Genomic DNA, 18,626 nt, shown 5'->3' with positions numbered 1-18,626 from the left:
ACGTTCACCTTTTCACTCACACCCGCCAAGACAGACAGAGACGTGCGAGTTCAATTTCGAACGTCCATATTTTATGATAAATAGCGAAGTGTGTTTTCGTGTTCGATTGATTGTTAGTTTTTATTTTTAATTTGTTTTCACGTTCTGAATTTAAATGGGTAATTTTTGCAAAGACGTATTGTGGCTTCCTTTTATTTAATTTTCAACTTTATGTTGTTGGAATACAGTTATTTTTTAAAGTAATCGACTTTAAATTATCACGTTTGCCATATTATCCCTCGATTTTGGTTCTGAATTTGAAATTTAATTTTAGAAATGGGACGCGTTTATAAATGAATTTGTCAATCTGCCATTTTTGCATTAAAAAGTTATAAAATGTACAAAATGATTGGTTATTTTATCTGTGATCTTTGGAATTTTGATACGTAACTTAAATTTAGGTTATACTTACAGGGACTTGAGACTTATTGTACAAATTTACGATTATTTTAAGACTAAATAACTATTATTTAATCTCGCAAATGTTGTCATTGTTAACCATTTTGAGAAGAAAAATACACTAATTCGAATTCAATAAAAAATAAATAGTGGTTTCGACCCCGCGTCATTTTACGAGTTTATACCGTAACTTAATTACAGCAGAGGTGATTTTCGATTACACGCGTTCGTCTCCTATAAGCAACGTCATAAAACACCTTTAAATCTACGATCGACTTTCAACCTTAATTACGAAGTTTTAAAGTCATTTTCGATTTGTTGTAAATCGGGTGCGTTCGAAAGCTAATAAATTAACATGCTTTAATGACCCAATCAAAGTTTATGACGCTTAGCGAATCCCCTCCTGACTCTTGGGCTCCTAGTCTTCAAATTGACTTATTTTGCGTATATAAATATAAAAAAGCGGCCAAGTGCGAGTCGGACTCGCCCATGAAGGGTTCCGTATTTAGGCGATTTATGACGTATAAAAAAAAACGACTTACTAGATCTCGTTCAAACCAATTTTCGGTGGAAGTTTACATGGTAATGTGCATCATATATTTTTTTTTAGTTTTATCATTCTCTTATTTTAGAAGTTACAGGGGGGGGACACACATTTTACCACTTTGGAAGTGTCTCTCGCGCAAACTATTCAGTTTAGAAAAAAATGATATTAGAAACCTCAATATCATTTTTGAAGACCTATCCATAGATACCCCACAAGTATGGGTTTGATGAAAAAAAATTTTTTGAGTTTCAGTTCGAAGTATGGGGAACCCCAAAATTTATTGTTTTTTTTTCTATTTTTGTGTGAAAATCTTAATGCGGTTCACAGAATACATCTACTTACCAAGTTTCAACAGTATAGTTCTTATAGTTTCGGAGAAAAGTGGCTGTGACATACGGACGGACAGACAGACGGACAGACGGACAGACAGACAGACAGACATGACGAATCTATAAGGGTTCCGTTTTTTGCCATTTGGCTACGGAACCCTAAAAAGCGCGTTCGGCGCATAATGATTTTTCGAGTTTTATGAAGATTGGAATTTTTGTTAACACTAATTTTATGTGTAGTTTGATTTACGGTGTTACTGCTGACTCACCCATCGCATCTGTAACAAAAGAAAACACGTCGTTAGAATTTATGATGACCTGGTAACAGTGAACCAGAAAATTCCAAGTTTACATTTAACTTAAATAAAAAATACGCTTCCTTCACATTTCATTTCTTTAAAAAAATTTTAATTATAAAGAACTGATTATTTGTATTTTTTATAATACCTATGTATTAACTTTAACGTTCCTTTTAACCAGGGATGTTGCGGATGCAGATTTTTTGACATCCGCGGATGCGGATGCGGATGCGAATATTTAAAGGCTCACATCCGCGGATGCGGATGCGGATGCGGATGTCAAGATTAGGTACTTAGAAAACGCCAAATATTACATTTTTAGTATTTTATTATTAAAAGAAACGAAACGTTTAGTATTTGAGCAAGAATATAGGTGCGTTATATTTAATAGACAGTAACTTCGCCAACTTTTCTGGATCTAGACGATTTCGTTATAGGTAATGACGAAAATACCTAGCACTTACGCCGCCGCTAAGACGTTCCTGTACCGACTTGTTCGACATCCGCATCCGCATAAGCTCCGCATCGATTCTATGCGGATGCGGATGCGGATGCGGATGTTGAAAATAATGCGGAAGTTCCGCGGTTGCGGATGCGGATGCGGATGTTCGCAACATCCCTGCTTTTAACACTCGTGACATGTTATGAAACACGCTTTTAGCTCGTTTCATAAACCCACGCTCATATTTTAATGCCTTCCATTATGTCTCAGTCACATTAACAACTAACTATAGAGTATCATTGTCTTATTATGATTATACCATAAATACACAGCATATTAAAAAATACAATAATAATAACATGCCCTGTAACTCTATAATATAACACACGATCAGTCATCTGTCAAATGTCTGTCAATTCACTGTCAAGATACGATAGGATAAGATAGCTCCTACGCTACTGATAATTTTTGAAACATGTGTTTTGTTTTCTTATGAATGTTATTTTTGTTGAATAATTTAGGTACCTATACTTACTTATAGGTACCCCGTTTTAACCTCCTGAGTCCCTGAGGCCTTTATAAAGGCTTTAATCCAAATATTCCAAATTTCGGATTATTAAAATATATAAAATAGGTACAAGTTCCAAATTCAAAACTGCAAAAATGACAAGCGGGACTCAGGAGGTTAAAGTAGTGTTAACTTTTTCCCTCCAAATAAGTCTGATTAAGTGCCAGTTGCACCATCCGCACTTGACAGACTGATCAACGTCACCCGGCGCACCGCGGCGCTTTACTATGAAACTTTCCATACAATGAAATTTAGCGAACTCTTTAACAGTGACCATAAACTAGGAATCCTCTAGACTGAGCATAGTAACGCTGCCCCCTCTGCCACTTGTACGGTAGTTTTACTCCATCTTCGAGTCAATCCCGTGCCGTGATTGGTCCGTGTCTTTGAACGGACCAATCACGGCACGGGATTTGCTTCACCTCGTCCCCCCGCACCCCCGTATTTTTGGCAGCATCGGTTTCATGAAATAATTGCTCTAAACTCAGTCTAGAGGATTCCTAGTCTATGACAGTAACAAACAGTTTGGTGCAACTGACCCTAACTATGCACTGAACTATAATTATAATCATTTAAAAAGTTGTTAATTGGGTGGTATTACGGTAGGTACCATTAAACGTCCTTAACACAGCCTGTTATGCCAAACATAGGTGTCAATGACTGGTATATTGTGCCAATGATTGGGTAGTGAACCCTAGACTAGTCTCGTCACAGTCGTGACGTTACGAACGCGGATGTTATTTTCAATAATTAAAAGCGTTTTTCTTAGCGGAGCGTGCTTGCCTCGGTTCTATTTACATTCCTCGCGGCGGGCCACGACGGCCCGGTGACACTGTAGCAAAACTATAGTTAACTGCTGTTTCTGAACGCAACCAAGTTGCCAATAAAGTTGGTCAAACCAATTTGTCAGTCAGTAAGAACCAGGAAAACTATTACTCATCCTTTTCTTTTGTGTGCTAGTACTAGTGTAAGACAAAGGTAGTATGATTATCTCTGTCTATGTTTGAAATGAGGCAGTCCTTTGACAAACTATATATTCCTGTATCCATTCATCGACTCACTCAATCTCTTCTTTCTCAACAACTCCCACGGTTAACATCGCTTTGTATTAATCTAAGTTTTTTAGTGAAAATACACAGTTTTAATTTAATAAAAGTGACTTTTAACCATCCACCAACAACTGCTTTAAAATTAAATTGACAAAAGAAAGTGAATCTTGATTAACTCTATCTGTCTATCTGTCTGTTACCTCTTCACGCTTAAACAGCTGAACCGATTTAGATGAAATTTGGTATGGAGATAGTTTGAACCATGGGGAAGGATGGGACAATTTTAATCAATCATCAGCGTCATCGTCATCATTCCACGCAGAAGTTGCGGGTAAAAGCTAGTGTAAACTCTAAATAATAATAAAAAAATGGGATAAAGAAATGTTGTTCTGTACATATATCCAGTACTATGAAAGCAGAGATTAAAGTCTAAAAGGAATATAATATAATGTAACCAGTAAATTCTATTGGAAATACCTAGTGCAAACATACACATGTAACGAATTGCTTCTATCCATATCCTCTCGCTAACCGCAGCGATTTCTAATCTCACTAAAACAACGTACAATACAAATGTCTATTCTTTGCTCAGGATAGATACATATAATATATAATTAGAAGCGAAGCGTCGCGGCAGATAACCCCTTCAGTTGTCACAGATAACCGCGGGATTTACTGCAACGTGCTCTAAACTTTAAGGTCTTGTTTATTTTATTTCCTTTCTTATTACATATTAGTTTGCTCTTGCTCATTTTCTGTTAATTTTATTCGAATATGTTATACAGTTCAACATGTAGGTATTATTCCAATTACTGCACGTATTATACTAAGTAGACGATTTCGATTGGTTAGTTAGTCGTTTGCGCTCTGAAAGAATTGGGCAAAGTGTCCGAACTCCAATAAAATCTAGGATAACGCAAGAAAGAAGAGAAAGATCGACAACAGTCCATCCAATGGAACTTCTCGGTCAAGTTAACTCAAGAGGAGATCCAATTAGACACCCGCTTACGAAAGGCCCACTCCACTCGCTAACCGCGCACGGTGCAGCCAGCCTCGTGACGCGCCGTACTTGGAAATGTACGTACGATTCCACTTACTGTGCCGCGTTCACATGACGCCATATTGCTTTCACCTGATCCGCGCGCAGATCCGCTGTGTAAGCGACACAGCGCTATGCACATATTATATACCTATAGCTATCCTGTGAGCGGCTCGCGGCTCCGCGTGTGACCAAACCGTTAACCGTCAATAATCTTCGGCCGGTAACCGCGCATGGTGTAACCGGGCCCGTGACGCAGCCGTACTGGGAAATGTACGTACGATTCCACTTACCGAGCCGCGTTCACATGACGCCATATTGCTTTCACGGTTTTGCTTCCATCGTGCCAAATACATTAATGTAATCGTTGCGATTATTAGAGCTGTTGTTTTAGTATGTATTTGTGTATCCATTGAATTAATCGTTAACTTATGTTTTCGATAGGTAACATTCTATTTAATCCAAGACTATCTATGGACTAAACAACAAATTAAGTACCTAAATAATATACTACAATTAAAACTATTAAAACGAATTATATCGCGTATATTGAATTTATACCCTACTACATCCCGACGACCACGAACGCTGTAAAGGGTTCGAAACGTCGGGATGTAGTATAAATTCAATATACGCAATATAATCCGTTTTAATACTTATTTATTTATTTATTTTATTTTATTCTAAACAATATACATTGTGTCGAATAGTAATACATGCATATAATTAGTACATACATTAAAAACTAGGGTCAAATATATCTTATCTCTACCAAGTACATATTCAAAAACGAGTTATAATAGTTTAATTATATAGTATCGCGGTAACCGAAGACAAATATTAAACATACTTTTGCTTGTTTTTAAATATTTCAAGTCGAAATTATTACCTTTTCTGCTCTCTTCTTTATACCATACGTATTCTGGCAAATAAAGAACTTCTATTATATTTACTTGTTTGTAGGTACAGTCGCCATCAGATATATCGGAGCGACCGAGGTGCTCAAAATATCTGAACACGCACTCTAATACCTTGACAATAAAGGCGCGTTCAGATATTTGTGAGCACCTTGGCCGCTTCGATATATCTGATGGCGACTGTACAACATGCAAGGTCAACGCATTATCAGATATCAAGTGAAATAAACATGAAAACTTATTGGAATATAGCGTTCGAAACTTCGAACACGCCATAAATAATATTACATGTAAAACCTGACTTTTGACAAATAAGTCTGCATTTTATTTTGAAACACGACTAATTTATTTTGTGAACTCTAACTTAGCCGAGTAATCTGACACGAACACGACACGTGTTTTGAAAAGGTTAAAATTGTGCTTAATTTTAATGTCAAAGAACCATAATGTTTAAAAGGTATTTTAGAGAACTAGAAAACCAACATATTATTAATAACACGACGGTGGTAAACAAGTATACAGTCCACCATACTCTACAATGTTAGGATAGGTACCTATCGCTAGATGTTGCTAATTATGTTAAGAAATATAAACAAAGAAGGAAGTAAGAGAGACAATAATAGCGTCACAAGTGCCAATTTCAATAGGAAATATTACGCGAAACTCTGCCTAGGGGGCGCCACTACCACAATTACTGACAATCTAAGGCTCTACCGCAAACGAGAGAGTCGAAATTTTGTTATCTAACCTATCTCTTTATCACTCCTGCATATTGGAGCGATAAAGAGGCAGATAGCCGAGTTTCGATTTTCGAGTTTCCCGGTAGGCCCTTTATTATTTATTCTGTGCCTTTGTAAACAAACCGCCTTGATGTATCAATGTCATATTTAATTGTCTGTGAAAACTTTTCAAAAAGCAGTTTAAGGCACAGAATGTATAAGTTACTCTATGGCAGAACATTGCAGTAGGTACTTAATACTCCCTATTAATTTAAAATTTCCTTTAACTTAAAAACATTGAAAATAATAATTTAAATGTTTAGTAGCATGTAACACAACGCTAATGCCGTTGCGTGCTCGCAGCGAGTGGGAGTCGGTCCCAATAATCGGCTTATATACAATAATAGCCCGGCCGGCTTGACGCACACATGACCCCAGGGTCACATACCATAATCCCTGATATTTGGTGGGTATCCTTTCTTGTATATAATTCAGAGAATAAAATTACGCTGTCAATGTTATAGATAGTTCTAGGTACCTACTTAAAAATATGTCAGTGTATAGTATAGAAGACAGCATGTATTTAGCAAGGCGATAGATTGAAAAAATAATAGCTGTTTCCACTGACTTGAAGCAAACATGGTCCCAGTCACATTCCAATAATCCCTGATATTTGGTGGACCCGTGGTACAAATTACTTTAATGTAATTTAAACCATTCTCAATTGGAACAGAGTTGCTTTTCGTTTGTTTCGTTCGATTTCAAAATAAAAGAAATTCAACCATATTTTCGTAAGTGATTTCAAATTCGAATGGCATTTTTTTGTATGGTAGGCTTTAGGAAGATAGAAAAAAAAAATTCATACTTACCTTGTAAATAAAAGGTAATATAATAATTATCGCTCAAAAACTATTTCTTTCAGACAACCTCCAGTTAGCAATTACACCAAATTCAAAAGCAATCGCAAGCGAAGATAATAAACGGCAATAATAACTGAGCAATTATAACTCCCACTAATACTCCATTATCAAACGTCTGCACCCGCTCCCGTCCGGATTATTACCCGGATTACCGGATCCTACCCGCCGGATACGGGGATTTGCCCGGATCGGCCGGTGGAAATGATATAAGGTACGGTTTACGTGTAAGGTTTTTTTCGTTATGCTACTGGGATTCGCGCTGGATTTAGTTGTATATATGAATATCCGGGAGACCTAGCTTTGGAAAACATATCAAAACTCAAAAATGCGTGTTTTCGCAGAGATAAGACCTAGCTAGATAAATTTTTCACCCCCGAAAACTCCCATATAGCAAATTTCATCGAAATCGTAAGAGCCGTTTCCGAGAAATCCGCGAAATCACTACATAGTATAAAACAAAGTCGCTTCCCGCTGTCTGCCCCTATGTATGCTTAGATCTTCAAAACTACGCAACGGATTTTGATGCGGTTTCTTTATTTTAAATAGATACGGCCATATTCGAATTTTAAGATACGTCAAATACTAGAGATTGAAACGATATGGAATAGATATGTCAGTGTTAAACAAGTGTCAAAAGTGACGCATTTGTTTGAAGAAACGTCACTTTTGACACTTGTTTGACACTGACATATCCATTCCATATCGTTTCAATCTCTAGTATTTGACGTATCTTAAAGTTCGAATATGGCCGATAGAGTGATTTAAGAGGAAGATTTATGTATAATTTGTTAACCCGTGCGAAGCCGGGGCGGGTCGCTAGTATTGCTCGGTTAAGAGCCAACAGGAGCTAAGATTTAAATATTTTAGGTAAATATACCCGTCTCGCTAACGGAAGCGGCTCCTAAAACTAGTGCGATAAGGACAAGGCGAAAAATCCTGCGTAAAAATATCAAAAATCGAGGTTTCGTACTCGACTGTTTCCTCCTCCAAAACTTAACCAATCGTAACCAAATTTGGAAATCTAAATGATTATGACATTATCTGTGTCGGACCGTTTTGCTTTTTTGACTAATTGATGTCAGTTTTGAATAGCACGCCTCTCATTGCGGCATAGTCAATTAGGCCATTTTGGCCATTTTTGAAGGGCTCTAGCGCCTTAAAAAACAAAAATATCAAAAAAAGCAAAACGGTCCGACACAGATATTGACAATATTAATCTGTGTTGAGAAAATCATTGCTCTAGCTTCAAAACCCACGGAGGAAACAGTCGAGTACGTTTGTATGGAGAAATGACCACTCCTGTTGGCTCTTAAAGGTATAAGATACGAAGTTTGTTGTGGTTTTATAAAATGCTGTACGGAGTGTACGGATATGATGGTCATATTTGTCTAAGTGATAGCATGACAAATAGTGATGATAATGACAGCGTCCGGTATTACCCTGCCCCTTCTTTCCGCCATCGCTCTACTCGACAAAATTTCTATCTTCACCGCTTAGGGGGGGTATTCCATGTGTCAAATATCTTGGTCCAATATGTATTTGCGTCGCACATTTTGCTTAATGAGAGAGTGAGAGCTGTGAGACGCAATGCACATTGGACCAAGATATTGTACAGATGGAATACCACCCTTAGATAGTTGGCAGTCCTCAACTGTGCGTTTCTCCAGAAACTTCCTGCTTTCCACAGCTAACCTGCGGAATGAACTGTCGCCTGCGGTATTTCTGGACCTTCAATACTTCAAGAAAAGAACTCACTCGTCTTGAAGACCGGCTAAACACTTGCTACCCCTCTGGAGTTGTAGATGTCCATGGGCGACGGAAATTGCTTACCATTAGGAGATTAGACTGCTAGTTAGCCATAAATCATTAAAAAAAACTAAAAAACTTGTTAGCCGGACTATACAGGGTTATATTTCGACCGTTAGCCATATTGTGCGAGGTGATTAGGTAGGCCATACTGAACAACTTTTTCTATGGGACCAACTCCGAAATCACAAAAATGTAGTTGGCCGTTTCATACATTTTGGTCGAGGGGATGTCGACGTTTTCTATGGGAAGGCCAAATGTTTTTTTGGGATTTCGGGGTTGGTCCCATAGAAAAAGTTGTTCAGTATGACCTACCTAATCACCTCGCATAATATGGCTAACGGTCCAAATATAACCCTGTATGTTAGGGGGCATACACACCGTACGCTCATCCACCACCTTTATATTTAACCTACCAAGTACCAGGGCATCATGAAACCAAGGATTTATCGACTCGGCGACAAGCTAATGCAGCGTCGCGACTGACTGATACCGCGCGATATGATAGCTGACGCGTAAGTGCAATCGCTTGTACCGATACCACGGGACTCCTACGCTCAGGACACGAGATGTACATTATTTTTTCCACTGGGGATTGATTCCTTGGGGATTAGGATTGACGGATTTGGAGGAGTCAGTTAATTGTAATAGTACTTATGTGAAATATGGGAACTAACTAATTATTATGTAAGTAACGCACGCTGTTGTCATCGCAGATATGTTTTTGTTTTATGGTATAGGAGACATACTAGCATGCTGGTAAGAAATTACCGTCGTCCATGGACACCTGCAACACCAGAGGAGTCGCAAGTGCTTTGCTGGCCTTTAAGATGGGATTACGCTCTTTTCTTATTGGTTTGAAAGTCGTATCGTGGAAATATCGCAGGCGACAGTTCATTCCACAGTTTAGCTGTGCGAGGCAGGAAGTTTCTCTAGAGAAACACTCAGATGCCAACAATCCTTAACTGCCTGCAGGGGCATAGCCAAGGTGGATATTATCATTAAATTCATTAACCGGTGGGAGAAAAATTACTCACAAAAGTCTGTCATTTATTTTTCGGTAATTTGAACCTTGGCTAAGGCCTGAGATACACTTGTAAGTTTTACTTACGTAAGTAGGGACAAAGATATTTGTTAGAATAAGATAACAATATTTATCTCTCATTCTGTAGTATCTAAAGTAAAAATTACAAGTGTATCTTGGGCCTAACGGAATTTGGTAGACTCTGTGCGGAAAGAGAAGAGTCGTGGAAAGTATAGGGCCCAATACATTCCACGACTCTTCTCTTTCCGAACACACTCTAAGCATTTTTTTAGCTTGGCCAATTTTATTAACAATTAGGATTTAAAAAATCGGCATCCAAGCCTTCAAGCGGATTTCTAACCCTTCAAAAGACACACGTGTAATTGAAGTGCTCCCTAGCAGGATGTATTCCCGCCCGTTTTTCGCAAAACAAACTAGGGGAGTGGAAAATAAGAAGAAAATCCCGGAAAATTCGGCAATAGTTCCCTCAGCGTACCAGGGCCTCATGCGGGGGCTGGGGGCTAATGATCCCGCCAAATCCCGCCAATATGGAGTGCGGAAAATACCTGGAAAATGGGAATGTTATTTCGTGGCGTTAGCGGGAAATGTATTGGGTGTGACGGAGTGAGGCGTGTGTGTTTACAGTCCGGGTTCTGTCATCGTGCAATGTTCTTGTTAATTAACAGTCACACGTACCCGCTACCAAAAAGCACCCATACAATCGGAATTCTTTAGGCATTCATTAAAAAAAACTATATGTTTATTAAATTACTTACATGAAACTTGGCATGAATATTTACGTAGTATATCTACGACTGGTACTAGTTTTCGTTGAAAAAAAAATCATTATAGAGAGAAAATAGAGCGAGTAGAAACTTTGTAAGTATGTAAAACTTCTCCTTGCTCTAATTTCTCTATCAGTCGAACTAGTAGTTCCAATTACTTATTAAATTTCTACGTGAAGAGACGTACTACCAACAAACTACCAATTGACAATGAGGCTATCCTTAGAACTGGGTACATGTAATTAAATGCTAACCTAAAAAAACTACGCAGAATCATTGACTAGTGCGAGACTTTTAAATCATATTAACGCCTTTTTATCGCCACAGAGTCTTTTGATGTGGTCCCATCTGGTCGGGATTCGTCGTAAGGGCTGGCCACACACGACCGTTTACGATCCCTAACAGTTTTACAGCGCACAAACAAACATACAATTCCAAGCATCGCTGTAACGCACGAATCAAAGCTTCGCGCTCATGGATTCTTAGTACTCTTTTACTAGTAACTCGGTTTTTATCTCGGTTAATTGCTTTTCTTTAAGGCTATGTAACCATAGACAGGCGGCTTGCTTAGCGTCTAGAGTGTCTAGACTGTCTAGATAGAACCTAGCGAGTAACCTAGAGAGTAGCTTCATTCTAGAATTTTCGCGACCGGCCGCACTGCGAGCTAGGCGCCTAGCTAGCTGCTTAGCGTGTTGTCACCGTAAAATTACTTATAAACACTCGTCAGTTTATAATCTCGCTAGTTAAATTATAAACTGGCGGTAGGGAGATTATAACCTAACCTAACCTACGTTAGATTGTAAACTAACGGGTTTACAATCTTAGTGTCATATCGAAGTCAACAAACGTGTTTGTTTTTTCGGCTACGTCCGCACAGACTGCAAGCCACTCGGCTCTAGACGCTACTGTCTGTGCTGACGTAAGCCTTATAAACGCTCAAATTACCCCCTTTCCCACTAATTTCAACACAAAGCTTTTATTAAAAACCGCAAATAACAATCTCTCGGTTAACTTAACGAGTTGTCTCAATACAAAAGCACAGTGATTTACATTTAAAAACGTCATAAAACGTAAATGGCATTCGCATTCCGGAGCTGAACATGAAAATTTTCTATTTGAGTGGACAAAGGGTTGAAATTAACGCCCTTATTGTTCGAAAGCCCGATTACTTCGTTATATTCCAAAACTGAATTTTACGAGACTCGTCTTGAACGGACAGAAATAGTTCTCTATGAATAGACGATAAATATTATTTTACGACTCTTAGTTGTTTGCAATTAAAGGTACAGTAATCTGAAATAATTTTAGTAAGAAATGAGGCTGCTATTAATCTTAATAAGGGCCTTCCTTCGCATGTCAAAGCTACAACCAAGAGGTCATTCTGTGAGTGCATTGTTTCTCTAAAGGTAATTAGAATTATTAGTGAACCTCTTTCTGTAATACATTTTGTATGTTTAGTACAAGCCCAGCACCAGAGGGGTTGCAAGTACGTTGCCGGAATTTAAGATGGTACGCTATTTTCTTAAAGGTTTGTAGTTGAAGGTCGTATCACTCGTATCGTTCTGGAAATACCGCGAACGACAGTTAATTCCACACTTTAGCTGCGCATTACTAAACTTCTTTCTAAATTGTCATCCGATATTTTCCCCAAAACTGTAGCCGTAACGCGTAACCAATTAAAAATAACCGATATATTTTAGGACGCGCTTGTATCTCACGACAAAGGAACGATGCGCGGGTTCTAGGAACCCGGCTCAGTCGTACATCCTTTGATATCGCAGCAATAATAAATAGAACTCCGTTAGATGCTTCCGCCCTGGTACTTGCTTTGAAACAATGGTGCTATAGAAAACAAATAAATGTTCATCTAGTTGGTGTTTCTTTCTGGGAAAATCTTTTAAAATGGTAGTTAAGGTCGATCAAAAGGTTAGTTCAAATTCTTCGACATTCTAGTAAATAAATACAATTTAGATATGGTTAAAGTTGAGTTTAAAATGGTGAATATTTTCTTAGCTGTTACTGAGAATTAATTATTTGTTAATTAATTGTCGAGTTAAGTATACCTACTAAGTAATTCTAGCCAAGCGTTCTTGCCGCTCATCATTATCTAGACTTTCATTTGTAAGTTAGTAACAAAATAGTTAATAAACAAAGTTTACAAAGAAAATCATCCCCCCCATAAAACTAGACAATCCTCTTTGACATGTTTTGCCTCAAGGCAACATTTTCCCAGTTTCAAAGAAATGAAAGTTTTAAAAATGTCGTCGGTGGACGTTTCTCGTCAAAAATCCAAGGTGTGACGATAAACAGAACGCAGTCAAGACCACATCAAAGAGATCTTGTTTACTCTGAATCTGTGGACAGTCCGTGTGATCGCAAGACAGGTGTCATGGCTGTTTCAGATCTTCACTTCAACAAACGACGTCAATTCGTATTGTCATGTGCAACTGACATGGAAATGACAGTCCGTCACTGTGTCAACGGGCTTGTGAGGTAATGAGGAACAAAAGCTTTAAAATATTGTTTCAAAACTTTCAAATCATATTTAGAGTCTGTTCGGAAAGAGAAGAGTCGTGGAATGTATTGGGACCTATACATTCCACGACTCTTTCCGCACAGACTCTACCGACGAACCGATATTTGACGACCAGTCTGGCCTAGTTTTTAGTGACCCTGCCTATGAAGCCGATGGTCCTGGGTTCGAATCCCGGTAAGGGCATTATTTGTGTGATGATCGCAGATATTTGTTCCTGAGTCATGGGTGTTTCACTCCTTCTTATGTTCTTTTCTATTTTTTGCATAAGTTTATTTTCCGTGCTTATGAATAATTTCTACCATCCTTATAGGCAACCATTTTGAGGGCAGGTATTATGGCGCATGCCATGAGAAGCTAATATTAAATATGTAAAAAAAAGATGAAAGACATAGGTAACAACTAAACAGATGCCACTGTTTTGATTGCTAAAGCTAAGCAAGAAAAATGGTTAATCTAAATCTTAATGAAACGTGCCATTCCCAACGTTGATGAATCGCCGCTGAAACGGGGGAGGTGCTGGCAATTACTCCGCACGCGAACAGGGAGAACAAATAAATAGCTGGTGCAAGGAATTAAATAAATGTGCAAGGAGGTACCGATGTAGTTGCAGTTTTTTGTTAAGAGGAAATGGTGGCGACGAGACGTCCTCTAAATGATAGAGTTCAATTTGACGATAATGTCAAGCTACAACGTCTCGCTTTAACATATTGTATCACCGCAACTCGCGCCTAAGAAGCAAAGCTTATTCGCAATTCTTAGATATATGGCACACCAAGAATAAGCGGGCATCTTGCTTGATTCTTCCCGAAATGTGCCTTCCTTTACGCTACTATGTAGGGTTTTTCAAGAAGCGTTATTCATTTCCAATTGCAAACTTATCGTAGACTTAGTAGGTTTCTGGATAAAAATGACTTGTAATAGGCATCGTCAGAGTTCAAACCTTGCTATAATTTTTTTCTAAAATATAATCTAATACGGAAGCTATATTGGAGGTCAGGCCTCACCCCATTGCAAATTCAGGGATTTTATACTGCAATAGTCTTCGTGATCATACCTATCAGTTTTGCTTCGCCGATCGATTGCCGAAAAGATCTGTAGGTACAAACTTCTCGGCATTGCAGTGGCTCTTCAAACTCCAGAACTTTCTATCAAAAGCCACAGATAGCTAAACACGCGGAAGCCATGATCCACCGGCCTCTTTCATTCCAATTGCAAACTTATCTCTGCTAGTAACCGGAGGTCATAACCGGCGGGAAGGTTAATAAAGACGGTTCGCAGTCCAGGCTAAAACGCAGGGCGTGCCTCCACGCCCCGCCGGCTTTTACACTACGACTGACTTTACTGCGCACTTTACGACCGGCCGACGTCTTTTTTGGTGTCTCGAACTGTTTAAAATTAGTTTTGCACATGATTATTGCTGAGAGTGTGTGAAGATGGTTTGTTGGTGGTGTTGGAAGCGTCGCTTTGGGTCAGGATAGCAATTCCTCTCTTAACTGACTTAAGTATAAAATGCTGGTTTGAGAAATAATAATTTTACTGATCATAAAACAAAAAAATTAAGTATTTTAAGGAGCACTGTAGATATAAAAGACTTAACGTGAAATCCAGTTTTAATCATAAGATTTTGATAATAATTACTAGAGGAGCGTAGGGCTCCCTTCAGATCTCTCCAAGGGTTGCAAAACTGCGAAAATCCAAGATAAATTACTACCCAAGTGGAGTTAATAGAAGAATAATGAAACAATTATGCCTTGCGTGCCACGTAGGTGAGGTCCCACGTCCCACGGCACCCCACGGTACCAGGGGTGCATAAGAAAAAAAGACCCCAAAAATTATTTTGATAGACACTTTGCGTGCGATCACCAATTACTCCATGCGCGCTGGTAATTCGAATTTAGCACATTATCGGTGCGTTACGATTATTTTCGAATTTTGAAATAACAATGGGAAGATCGTGTTCGCGCCTTTTTTGTTGTTTTAATACGTCATTAAAATGTAGTTTCGCTGCCATATGCTAGGGTGTTTAGATAGTGCCATGCGGTTCTGACGGACCCTTTATGGACAGGTGGTATGTGGAGCAAATTTTCGGTTATAAAATATACCCAAAAAACATATTTATTATCAGACAGCTTATCTACGCGTACCGTATTCCAGATTTTTAAATGAATCTTAAATTTTGTAGTCCTATAATTATTCATATCCTATCCTATAATTTAACTGGGATTTTATTAGTCAGAATGTAGTACCTTCACTATACCTACTAAGAAAATGTTGGTAGACTAGTTTAAATGAAATTTTTTTTAGGTTTTGAGTATATATATAAAGAAAATGTGGTCTAGTCCTTGGTAGAAATGTGCAAGTTGCAGAAACTATCCAAGAAGTTAGAAAAGTTGTCAGAAATTTCAGGACACAAAGAAAACTTTCCCACGCAAAAATAATATTCCGAAAAAATTTCATGTAGAAATTTTGTAAAGTTCCCAACAGCACGTCACTAATATACATGTACTTAAATGCATTTATTTCATTACTTTTTACAGCTGTTTTAGTCACAATGGTTAGGTAGGTAGGTGATTAGCTGATTAGTCCATCTTAGGTATAAAGAGTACCTAAGTTAGGACCTTGTACCGTATGAAAAGTATAGTTTTATCAAGTGTCTTGAGTAAATGCAGCCTCTGATCTCGACATCCGGTGCTATCTAATCTATGGTCAGTGTTTGCGGAGGATCTACGGAGATTATACGTGACGTTGCTTGTTCAATGTGAGATAAACATCTTCATTTTTCTTACTTGAACCAAGCAAACTTTGCACGGTCTTCACAATGTCAAAAGTGTGTAAAGTCAAACACAGAATAAAGATAGAAAGACACGCTTCAAGATATATTGAAGCGTGCAAATAAAAAGCGGCCAAGTGCGAGTCGGACTCGCCCATGAAGGGTTCCGTATTTAGGCGATTTATGACGTATAAAAAAAACTACTTACTAGATCTCGTTCAAACCAATTTTCGGTCGAAGTTTACATGGTAATGTACATCATATATTTTTTTTAGTTTTATCATTCTCTTATTTTAGAAGTTACAGGGGGGGGACACACATTTTACCACTTTGGAAGTGTCTCTCGCGCAAACTATTCAGTTTAGAAAAAAATGATATTAGGAACCTCAATATCATTTTTGAAGACCTATCCATAGATACCCCACACTTATGGGTTTGATGAAAAAAAAATTTTTGAGTTTCAGTTCGAAGTATGGGGAACCCCAAAAATTTATTGTTTTTTTTCTATTTTTGTGTGAAAATCTTAATGCGGTTCACAGAATACATCTACTTACCAAGTTTCAACAGTATAGTTCTTATAGTTTCGGAGAAAAGTGGCTGTGACATACGGACGGACAGACAGACGGACAGACGTACAGACGGACAGACAGACAGACAGACAGACATGACGAATCTATAAGGGTTCCGTTTTTTGCCATTTGGCTACGGAACCCTAAAAAAGGTTAACACAATCTGAAAAAAAAAACTGAAAAAAATAAATAATTTAATTTGTTCTAATAGGACTTCTAATAGTAAGTATAACACACTTTTAAGCTTCATAGCGGCCGCTAACGGCTGCTTAAATGTACAAAACGCAATGGTCATATTACTTATTTCAGAATGTCGTTTTAAAATCAGAGCGCAACTTCGCTTGTTTGCGGCCAGATTCATAGTGACTTGAAGTCACCTCAACTTAAGTCACACGAATAATATCAGAATTTTGATGTTTGATGACTCTCAAACGTGTCAAATCGCCCATTACTACCAACAAGAACAACAACTCAAGACCTAACGAAAAGCAATGATGCGACACAACCGACAGCTCCACACATCGACATCGAGTGCATATTTACACTCCACACATTGTCACAGATTATTGCAGCCGTGTTTGGCTTACCATTGAGTCTCGAGTGTTTTAAACAAACACCATTGAAGAACACTCGAGCTGCTGCCTTGGTAAATAAGGTTATTTAGTTAGAAAAATCTAATCTGTCGAGTGGTTTTATCTCCGTATCCGGTAGAACACTTAGTTATAAAAATTTGTTAGTGTTTCTCACGGTTGCTTGGTTGTTTTAAATGTAGTATTTTTATTTGTAAGAAAAACACTACTTACTGCTATACCTCTCGCGTCGAATGATGTTCCCTATGACAGTTCGTTTTTATATGGAGTCTGTCACGTAAAATATTTGTCGTTATTTTGGAAGTTTAATAAATTAATTTACCTGTACATTCAAGTAATAAAAATCCCATCAAAAACATTACATGTAAAAAGGTGCAAGTCTCGCAACGCTTTTACTACAAAAAAGTTTTGAGATGTAATGTGAAACCAAGTCGGTTATTTTAATCAGTGCCGGGGGGTGTTAAAACCGTATCAATAAGATATCTTTAATTTGTAATACGTATAATGACTTGGCTATCGCACGGCTGCATAATGACAAAAGGATCATCGTCACCTATTAAAAATAATTCTAATTAAACATAACGCTAGCGCTAATTGCAATTTGAGCATTACACATATTTACGAGTACGGTACGAGTAAAGCATTATGTGCGATTGCCAAGTCATTATTACAAATCAAAGATATCTTATTGATAAGGTTTTAACACCCCCTGGCACTGATTAAAATAACCGACTTGGTTTCACATTACATCTCAAAACTTTTTTGTAGTAAAAGCGTTGCGAGACTTGCACCTTTTTACATGTAATGTTTTTGATGGGATCTCATCTTTTTTTGCAGGCAGTCCTTCTTTTCGGGTACTCATACCCATACTATGTATACACATATCATAACTAAACATATCTTCATTCATACTCACATCGTACATCGTAGTGTACCTTTACTTTACCTACTATTTGTAGGAACTGCAACAGTAACTTTGTAATATCATATATTTATATGGGATTACAAACTTACTTATGCAGTTCTTAGATCTTTAAAACGTGACTGATATTGCAATATTTTTAGGTTTACCCTTTATCTGGCCATTAAACCCTAACTCTGTACCAAATTTCAGCTCTCTGAGTTTATGGGAAGTACCAATTCTATTCTGATGATCATGAGTGAATGAATGAGTGTCATAAATGCGAAACTTTGCTTTCGCTTAACTTCGGAACTAAATGACCTACAGACTTGAAATTTTGGATTTTAAGTATGTGATTATAGCTTACTGGATGACGAA

At 37.9% G+C, this 18,626-nt stretch overlaps 1 protein-coding gene across 1 annotated transcript in view; it reads right to left on the bottom strand.

The window, feature by feature from the left end:
* The window catches only part of LOC134655852 (homeobox protein homothorax), a 357,906-nt gene that overhangs the window by 188,003 nt on the left and 151,277 nt on the right, over nt 1–18,626 (bottom strand). Inside the window, exon 8 of the mRNA XM_063511342.1 lies at nt 1,584–1,592. Within this exon, the coding sequence (XP_063367412.1) occupies nt 1,584–1,592 (9 nt within the window). The remainder of the gene's footprint in view (nt 1–1,583; nt 1,593–18,626) is intronic.

This window comes from Cydia amplana, chromosome 17, assembly GCF_948474715.1.
Source record: "Cydia amplana chromosome 17, ilCydAmpl1.1, whole genome shotgun sequence".
Classification (NCBI taxonomy): Eukaryota; Metazoa; Arthropoda; class Insecta; order Lepidoptera; family Tortricidae; genus Cydia; species Cydia amplana.
This window is presented reverse-complemented; position numbering and strand designations above follow the sequence as displayed.